At 40.3% G+C, this 10,546-nt stretch overlaps 1 protein-coding gene across 1 annotated transcript in view; it reads left to right on the forward strand.

The window, feature by feature from the left end:
- The window catches only part of serinc2 (serine incorporator 2), a 28,484-nt gene extending 19,740 nt beyond the window's left edge, over positions 1–8,744 (forward strand). Inside the window, exons 3-10 of the mRNA XM_080044861.1 lie at positions 4,485–4,672; positions 4,807–4,886; positions 5,166–5,303; positions 5,839–6,008; positions 6,104–6,194; positions 6,353–6,515; positions 7,166–7,381; positions 7,913–8,744. Of these exons, the coding sequence (XP_079900987.1) occupies positions 4,485–4,672; positions 4,807–4,886; positions 5,166–5,303; positions 5,839–6,008; positions 6,104–6,194; positions 6,353–6,515; positions 7,166–7,381; positions 7,913–8,051 (1,185 nt within the window). The 3' untranslated portion in view covers positions 8,052–8,744. The remainder of the gene's footprint in view (positions 1–4,484; positions 4,673–4,806; positions 4,887–5,165; positions 5,304–5,838; positions 6,009–6,103; positions 6,195–6,352; positions 6,516–7,165; positions 7,382–7,912) is intronic.
- The last annotated feature ends 1,802 nt before the right edge of the window (positions 8,745–10,546 follow it).

The following is a 10,546-nucleotide window of genomic DNA, read 5'->3' on the forward strand; positions in this document are numbered from 1 at the left end:
ATTGGAGGATGTTCTCCCCTCTATCATATCCCCCAACCAAACTGGGTTTATAAAGGGACGCCAATCATTTTATAATATCCGCCGGCTAATGAACATTTTATATTCCCCCAGAAATATTGAATAAGAATGCCTCGCTTCTATGGATGCTGAAAAAGCATTTGATAGAGTAGAATTGAATTATTTGTTTTTCACCCTTGAAAAATTCGGTTTGGGTCCTGTTTTCACTTCTTGGGTTAAATTATTATATGCATGCCCTTCTGCCTCAGTATTAACAAACAGCCGTTACTCAAGTAGTTTTGATCTGCACCGTGGGACCCGGCAGGGTTGTCCTTTGAGCCCGCTCCTTTTTGCTATTGCAATCGAACCACTTGCGATTGCCATTTGCGGTAACAAACAGATTCAGGGGATATGGAGAGGAGGAATTTAACATAAGGTATCATTATACGCCGATGACTTACTTTTGTTTGTCGCCAAGCCAGCCACCTCTTTACCGGAGGCACTTTCTGTGTTGGAGGTCTTTAGTCAGTTTTCTGGCTATAAACTTAACTTGAATAAGAGCGAACTCTTTCCGATTAATAAAGAAGCTCTTAAACTTGATTATACAGCTCTCCCACTCAAAGTGGTGACAGATCATCTGAGTTACCTTGGGATATGTTTTACCAGAAATTTTAAAACCCTATATAAATCGAACTTCCTCAAATTATTGGATCAGGCGAAGCAAATATTATCGAAGTGGTCTCCTCTGGCTTGCTCTCTTATAGGTAGAATAAATTCAATTACAATGACATTACACCCAAAGTTCCTATATCTATTCCAATGTCTCCCCATCTTTCTCCCCAAATCCTTTTTTCAGGCCCTTGACTCTTTAATGATAAATTATATTTGGAATGGTAAACACCCTCGGTTACGGAAAGCTTTTCTTCAAAGACCCAAACAAACAGGTGGAATGGCCCTCCCTAATTTCCAATACTATTACTGGGCTGCTAATATCCGTTCTTTAGTGTATTGGGTGCATTTTCACCTTGACGACTCAGCCCCAGTATGGGTAACAATGGAGTCCAGCGCTATTAGCCCATTGTCTCTATCTGCCCTCTTAAGTGCCGCACTTCCACTCTCTTCGGCTATTCCCAACAGCAGTCCCGTGATTAAGCACTCCCTTCGAATCTGGACCCAATTTAGGAAGAATTTTGGAATGCAGAATTTTTCATTTTTCAGCCCAATCGCAGCTAATCATTTGTTTACTCCCTCGACGGTGGATGGTGCATTCAAGATCTGGCATAAAAAAGGCTTAAAATGCATCGGTGATCTATTCATTAAAGAGGACCTATTATACTACTTTTCTGGTCTTAATTTCTTGTTTTACACTGCTATAGAGCAACCTGACACGAATCACATCACAAAAAACTATGTAGATTTTCGGGAAGCTCTTTCTCTTATTTTGGCGATCCAGCACGTCCTGTCAACACTTGAGTGTGTGTGCTTCGGCAATCTCCGCTCCCTCCGCCTGTGCATCGGCCATCTCCGCTACTCTCCCCCCCCCCCCCCCTCCTGCAAACCCCACTCCGTTGTGATTGATTACCTTCCTTCCGGAACACTTTCAGTGGCGGGAAGCGCGAGCATGGACCTATAAGGGCGCGAGGCAGACGCGAGGCAGACGCGAACAGGGAAGTGACAGCATTACCATACATGGAAACATCCGCGTGGTGACTTCACAAAGTTACATGCGACGTCACAAAGTTACAAAGGGTAGACCGCTTTGAACACGTGACTTCTCGACTGGCTAGAATAGTGTTTAGTGCTCGGCACAGACACCCCAGACAGTCAGCAGGGAATACGTCGAAATGCATGCAAGTCATTATTTGATAATTTAGTATGGTTAAGCATGACTATGAATCATCATAACAACGTTTATAGGTCATAAAAGTCAAAAAGCATCATAGGTCCTCTTTAATGATCTATTTGCTAGTTTCTCAATTGACAAAACATTTTGGTATCGAAAAGACACATTTTTTCCGATTTCTGCAAATCAGGCATTTTACGCAGAAGTTAATTCCCCAATTCCCTTATAAACCGCCAGCCAATCATGTCGATTTGTTTCTTTCTGTAAACCCCACATTAAAAGGCTCAATTTCTGTGTTTTTCAACCTTATTTCGAAGTTGCATAGCCCCTCATTAGCAGCTATAAGAACCCTGTGGGAGCAGGACCTAGGTTCTGCCTTCACAGATCACATGTGGGATTCAGTCCTGGATCGGATACACTCTACCTCCATGTGCGCCCGACATGCTCTTGTGCAATTTAAAGTAGTACATCATATCCACATATCTAAAACTAAATTAGCTCGTATGTTCCCCGATGTAGACCCGACCTGTGATAGCTGTAAGAGCGCACTGGTTGTGTCCCACCTTGACTGAGTTCTGGCCATCAGTTTTTCAAACAATTTCTGAAGTACTTCAGCATCAAATTGAACCGAACCCTTTCACTGCAATCTTTGGCATTGCTCCAAATCCGGGCTTACCTAAAGTGAAGCTGAAGGTACTGGCCTTTACCTCATTACTTGCTCGTAGGGCTATCTTACTCAAGTGGAAAGATCCTGCTCCTCCTTCCCACTCACATTGGATTAGAGACATTATGTCATGCATGAATTTAGAGAAAATACGTTACACCCAGGGATCCGAGAATAAATTTGACAGAATTTGGCGCCCCTTTCTAAATTATTTTAAAAAACCAACAATAACAATAGAAGAGTAGCTACCTCCTCCCCTCTTTTATTTGATTTAATTTTATTTCTTTATGTTTTTTTTTTTGTTTTGTTTTTTTCGTGTTGATTGTTTGTTTTTGTTTCTTGTAGTGTGTATTTCGTGTGGTTGGGTGTGAGGGTGGGGTGTGTTCGGGGAAAAAAAGGGGAAAATGTTTGTACCCATTGTGCTGCAATTCCTTTGCAACTGGCATTTAATAAAAAAACCTTTGAAAGAAAGAAAAATAGTAATCCAGTTTTTAAATCCATGTTAAAATCATGAAAATCGGAAGGATATAGAGCTAGTTAGCTTAAAAAAAGTAGCAAACATGTCAACTGCGATGTGTTCAGGCCGGCTCAGTAATATGATTGATGTGTTCAAATGCAACACAAAAATAAATAAATTTGAGATTTTGGCGAAAACTTGTTTTCCCAGCGATATAAAATAGACAGTAAAGATGGAATTATGACCTGTTTAATGTCCTATGTTGAGCTATGATCATATCAGCAATTAAAGCAATAATAAAAGTTCTATTTCAACAAAAGACTTAAATCGTTAAGGAGTCTCAAATGGTATCAATATCAATAAAAATGTACGATCTCCTGTCATCTGAGAGAAATTAAGATGATTTAATTAAATAAAAATTTAACCGTTAGTATTTACCGGTTAAAAATCTTATCGGTTGACTGGTTTACCATGGACATCCCATACACACATTGTATGTTTTTTTTTGTGTTATCCCAGTTAGGTTTATTTTTATTTTTTTTATCATTTAATATTACTTTTAATAGTTCCGGGACGTTGGAGCAATAACCTGGTGTTTGACACTGCAGTCTGCACTGTGAATTTGAAGTGATGTTCAGTTTTTGAATAAAGATGCGGCATTTATAAATGTTTTCTTTTTTTTTATCCGATTCATCGATTAATCAAAAAATAATCGACCGATTAATCGATTATTAAAATAATCGTTAGTTGCAGCCCTAGACCACTTTACTGTAAGTCAACACCGTCAGACATTTCATTATGTAAAATGTAATAAAATCAGGCGAAATAAGGAGCAGCTGTCACTTTGAAGGACCTCTCGTCAAATTCTACCTCTGCAGAGTACATTAGAGTCAGACAGGCTCTGATAAATGTTGTAGTTTTAGAATATTTTACATTCTGAATCTTGAAAGTTCTGTGTCACAACCATGATATGACACTGACTTACAATTTCTGAAGAAGTTATTAGAAATTTTTTGATCGTTTTATTTTCCTGAAGTAGTTCATACCAGCACCTAAAATCAACAGATTAACCAAATGGCTACTAGATAAATTCCATTTGTTATGTTTAAGAAACGTTAAATATGTCAACACCGTCAGACAGGAAATCTGACGGAGTTGACATCTGACGGTGGTGATAGGCCAATGACGGTAAAAAAAAAAAAAAAGCTGGGAGGTTGTGTCAAAGCTTAGCTCAGTAGCTTAGTATATGTTGGATACATACATGTAATTAAATTTGCCGAAACATAGGGTTTGTATTTTTTCAACATTGCACCCTGTTTTGTCCCACTTCTCAAGAATCACTGATATGTTTATACTTAATGTTTTATGGCTTTGTCGAGACCATTCTACAAAACCACCCCACATAGAGAAATATTACACAGGCTTTTAAGTTTAGTCCAAGCATTATGCCGGTTCAAAATTAATTCCACTCTTATTTAGTCCCTTGCACGTCCACCATCCATTCTCTCCTTGTTGTTTGTCAGATTCCAGGTTTCTGTGTGGGTGGATCAGGCATCCCTGGCTTAGAGAACCATGTGGACTGTGACATCATGGTGGGCTACAAGTCAGTGTACCGCATGTGTTTCTCCATGGCCTGCTTCTTCTTCCTCTTTTCCATCATCATGATCCGAGTGCGCAGCAGCAAGGACCCACGCGCAGCCCTGCAAAACGGGTTGGTACTGTCCACATGCTGCTCTCTGCTGGACAAACATGGACAATGCACCTCAAAGATTGTGCTTACACCAATATAATAACAGCACACTTTTTATGGACGTACTTAGAATAGTTTGACTTTTTTCTTCTCAGCTTCTGGTTCTTCAAGTTCCTGATTCTGGTTGGCATCACCGTGGGAGCTTTCTTCATCCCAGAAGGCACCTTTACTACAGGTATGAAGCACACTGTGTAGAAAGCTCTGTCAGAGTGAGGCCACATTTGATGTTGCAGTTGTATTGCTAGATTGTTTTCATTGTATATATACCCCCCAGTATGTCACACACCCTACGATATATACCAGGCTACAGTGCAAAGCTGAATCAGAAAAGAGCTTACATTTGCAAAGTGCTTGTATTCCTCAAAGTTAGATATGCCTTAATGTTAAATAACCAACACAGCACTGGTACTGTATATCCATATCTCAGATTAATAACTGTCCTGAATGCTCTCAGTGTGGTACTACTTTGGCGTGGTGGGCTCTTTCTTCTTCATCATCATCCAGCTCATCCTGCTGGTGGACTTTGCTCACTCCTGGAACCAGTCCTGGCTGGAGAAGGCAGAGGATGGAAACCCCAAGTGCTGGTTTACAGGTACAACATCAACACATTTATCCCAGTCAACCTTCAAGTGCAGTATCAAATGTTACATGTCCAAGTGTCCCCGGGCAAAACACTGAACCCAAATTGCTCCCAATAGTTAGCCTGCTATCGGTATATGAATGTGTGTGTGAATGGTAATGTTGGAATGGGAACAGGGCTCCCTTGAAAAAGAGTCTCCGGTCTCAATGGGATTTACCTGTATAAATAAAGATTTTTTTTTGTGCACTTTTTTTGTGCACGTGTACACACCCCTGTACACAAAAAAAAAATGGTACACGTGTTTATAAACATTCACACCCCTTATCCCAGTGAACCTTCAAGTGCAGTTTAAAATATAGCATTTGAACCTGTAATAAGGTTGCCAATAATTCCTACATTTTATTTCAAATTCCTTTTCAATAAAATATTTTGTGTATCATGTATATGTGGTTGGAACATTAGTCAGTTAAACTACATAACATGTACAGTGTCAGAACCACCTCATTGTCAAATGACTGCACACTCTTGGCCCATTTTTTCTTGGCAGCTCTGCTGACCGTCACCATCATAAACTTTGCCCTGGCCTTTACTGCTGTGGTGCTCTTGTATGTGTTCTACACCCAGCCTGACGACTGCACCGAGCACAAGGTGGTCATCAGCCTCAACTTCATATTCTGCATCATTGTGTCCATTGTGGCCATTGTTCCCAAAGTCCAGGTAACACAGACAGACACCTCAGAAGACACATGTTACTGTTGGTATCAATTGAATGAAGTGTTTGACAAACACTGATTGATTTTCTGCCTGCACAGGAAGCTCAGCCCAGCTCTGGTCTGCTCCAGGCCTCCATCATCTCCCTTTACACCATGTACGTCACCTGGTCGGCCATGACCAACAACCCCAGTAAGTCCAATGAAGACCACTCGCTCCACCAACTTCAACCAAACTTACTGACTAAGGGAAAGAGTGTAAAGAAAAATACCATCCCTATGTCAATGCTCCTGCTCCTGTGACTGTTGACATCTGTTGACATTGTTTTTTTGTGTTCACCACCACCACAGACCGCCATTGTAACCCCAGTCTGTTGAGTCTGGTGGGGCAGAACACTGCAACTCCAGCCCCTGGCCCCGCCCCTACACCCTCAGGCCATACTAACACCCAGTGGTGGGACGCACAGGGCATTGTGGGATTGATCATTTTCTTGTTCTGTACTCTCTACGCCAGGTATTTGTTATCATAAAAGACTTAAACATACAGTATTAACAGCCAGAATCAGGTTTAGCCTGTAAGCACACAATTTAGAAATGTATTTCGGTCAACATAAACAGTTTTCCATCGTGAATACACTTAAATAAATAAAGGATTGACAAAGGCATTTGATTTCCAAAGAAAGAAAAAAATACATGGAAAAAATTGAGGCTAGGCTCTGTAAACGGGTAAGTAAACAAAGGGGGCCCACTATAGCTAGCAACATGCCAGTTTAGCGCATAAACAGTACGTACAGGTAGATAATCGTAAGGAGATATTCACTGATCTTGAGAAAGTAATTTTGACACATAAGCGTTCTCCAGATGGAGAATTTTGGGGAAGTTTGGGGTCACTTGTTTCCCCTGTGACATTACCCCAAAAAAGAAAGATGAGAAGAAAGAAAGAAGATGAGATAAGATGGCGAGGAACTCCCCAGAATGGTTGACTCCACCTTTAAGTACAAAAACCAAACCAAACCAAATCAAATCAAATGTGTCTATTATGACTAAGGCCACATTGTTTATAGGCATCAACATTTCAGATGCATATATTCTAGATGATTTCATGTCCCTTTGTAATATCTTGTTGTATGTTGAGGTAACATCTCATCCTCTTGCCCGCCACAGCATCCGCTCCTCCAACAACTCTCAGGTGAACAAGTTGATGCGTACAGAGGAGGGCCAGGGTCTGACCCCAGACTATGATGAAGGAACAGGGGAGGACGGGGTGCGCCGTGCTGTGGACAATGAAGAGGACGGGGTCACCTACAGCTACTCCTTCTTCCACTTCAGCCTGCTGCTGGCTTCACTCTACATCATGATGACTCTCACAAACTGGTACAAGTACGTATCACTCATGTGGTCACTGTGTTCCCTGCTCATCATCATTAAGCCTCATTCATTTTATATTAGGGCATGTGCTATACTCTACTCAGGGCCTGTGTGATCTCCTCACCACCAAGTGCAGCATCTATATTTTACTTCTATATTTTACGTCCTAAAGTACATTGTTGTCTTGTTATGTACCTTTATGTATTGTCTACTGCTACAAAAGGATTGATTGATATTTAAAGGTGGAGTCTGTTAATACACAAACTGGCCTGGTGCTAGCTATGATGGCCCCATTTGTTTACATACCCTTTTTGTTTACATATCAGTTTTTAGAGCCTAGGCTGTGTAATAAAAAACAAATATCAGCGCACACACAGTAAGGACAGCAAGGGAGGAGATATTTACTGATTTTCATAAAAAGTTATTTTGACAAGCCTTCTCCAGAATCGCTGCCTCCACCTTTTAATGTGTGTTTTTTTTATGCACTTGGTGTCAGCTTTGCCCAAGACAAATTTCCTTTGTTACAATAATTTTTTTCATCAGGCCCGACAGCGACTATGCGGCCATGCAGAGCGCCATGCCAGCTGTGTGGGTGAAGATCAGTTCCAGCTGGCTGGGCCTGGCCATCTACCTGTGGACGCTGGTGGCTCCGCTGGTGCTCCCAGACAGAGACTTCAACTAAATAAATTCAAGTCTGTCAAGGCCTGGACGCTAGCCTCTTGCTATTTGCACCTTTTAAAGAGAATAGGTTTAGCTTCAAATTGATCTGCTCGATAGTTTGAATTGCTTGCTGATCCACATGTGAGATTAGAACAGGACATGTTGAAGGGCTCTATTTGTACCTGAAGCCATCTTATCATATTGTGGCTCCAGTTGTAGGTTTGCAGCAACGTAAGATTGTTTGAGTGATGCTTTAATCAAACATTCCAACTTTTTTTTCCCCTCAGGTCACTTTATTTACCTCTACATTTACAACAATTATAGCGCTACATGCATGTTTCCTCTGCGGATTTTTAGTTTGGCTTTCATCACAAGTATGTAAGTAATTCATGCTTAAAATATATATATATATATATATATATATATATATATATATATATATATATATATATATACATATATATATATATATATATATATATATATATATATATATATATATATATAAATGCCTTTATATCAGCCTGATCCAATGACTCTTTGACTCTTTTTTTTTAGTTAAAGCTCTGTTCTAGTGCCCATTTTTCTAAAAGAGTGCCTTAAAATACTTGGCACGCAAGTTATTCAGTGAAACCATTTTTGATATCTTAAATTTTATTTTTATTTTTTCAGTTTCAGTGTAAAGTTCTTCCTCAATAAAATGTATTAACCTTTATTATAACCAGTAAAGCCATCATTCTGTTAAATGTCTTCAGAGTGTAGGTAGCAGTTCTATCCTGTAGATGGTGCTGTTGTCCACAGAATTAGACAGAATTCTTTGTAGTAGACACGCAGGATTCCATTATGAGAAATCCATTTAGAAATATTTGGTGAAATATTTTTCCAAAAATGCATGATAACCAGTTAATTTAATTTTTCTTAAAGTTGGCTCATATTTCATCAGACATGTTGAACCCGATGTCATCAAGTCTGGTCAGCAGGGATTTCCAAATGCTTCACTGCCCTCCCTCCATCAATCACATGATCCTGCTGAAATATGATTTATTGTGTCCCTCCCATGCAGGATTCCCCTGTGCTACAGACACACACACACACACACACACACACACACACACACACACACACACACACACACACACACACACACACACACACACACACACACACACACACACACACACACACACACACGGCAAGTAATGTAGAGGGAATTTGTTTTTTGCTGTATCGCAAGATCAGCATGAGCAGTGGGCTGAAAACAACACTTCATTCTACTTCACAACATTCATTCCTGCCTTGTGTTTGGGGAAGAATGACACATGGGTGGCCTCTCAAGTCGTGCTCTAACATCTGGTGGCAAATCTCTGCCACGCTTCCTGCAACATTACCATGTACATTACAGTACCTTTTATGATAAACTATTGTGTTAATCTTGGGTTACCCTCTATGACTCCCCCTGCTTGTGTCTCACTCCCTTTCATTTGTTCCCTTCAGACCACAGATAAAAGCAGTGTATGTACGTGTGAGCCATTGCAGTTTGACCAGATAACAGTCTCAGAGGCCTGGTTACCTGACAGTATGATATGTTTTTCAGTTATTTGTGTGATGGCCTGCTGGATGAAATGCATTCTCAGTTCTAATCCACCATATAAACCATAGTCAAGGATTAAATAGAAAAATATCAAATAGTCAGATAGTCCTTAGTACAGGTCACTGACCAAACTTGAAGTTTTTGGCCTGAATGCAATATGTAACGGAAACTAACACTACACATGGTGGCAGCATCATGCTATGGGGGATGCTTTTCTTCAGCAGGTACAGGGAAGCTGGTTAGAGTTGATGGGAAGATGGATGGAGCCAAATACAGGGCATAAAACCTGTTAGAGTCTGCAAAATACTTGAGACTGGGGCAGAGTTTCACCTTCCAGAAGGAAAACTACCCTAAACATACAGCCAGATCTACTATGAAATGGTTTAAATCAAAGCATAGTCATCATGTGTTAGAATGGCCCAGTCAAAGTCCAGACCTAAAAACTATTGAGAAAGACTTAAAAATTGCTGTTGAGAGACGCTCTCCATCTAATCGGATGCTGAATCTGGAGCTCGAGCTATTTTGCAAAGAAGAATGGGGAATAAATATCAGTCTGTAGATGTACAAAGCTGGTAGAGAGATACTCCAATAGATTTGCAGCTGTAATTGCAGCGATAGGTGGTTCTACAAAGCATTGACTCCGGGGCTGAATACTTTTGCACACCACACTTTTCAGTTTTTTATTTATAAAAAAAAATTAAAACCATGTTTAATTTTCATTCCACTTCACAATGTTGCGCCACTTTGTGTTGGTGTATCACATAAAATCCCAATAAAATAAATGTACGTATGTAACGTGACAAAATGTGGAACATTTCAAGGGGTATGAATACTTTTGCAAGCCACTGTATGGTGCTCTGGGGCGGACATAACTGGATGACGACAGCAGTACCGGCCTTAACTATGTTTCACCTGTTTCACTTGAC

Source organism: Ammodytes marinus (assembly GCF_949987685.1).
Source record: "Ammodytes marinus genome assembly, chromosome: 17".
NCBI classification, from domain to species: domain Eukaryota; kingdom Metazoa; phylum Chordata; class Actinopteri; order Uranoscopiformes; family Ammodytidae; genus Ammodytes; species Ammodytes marinus.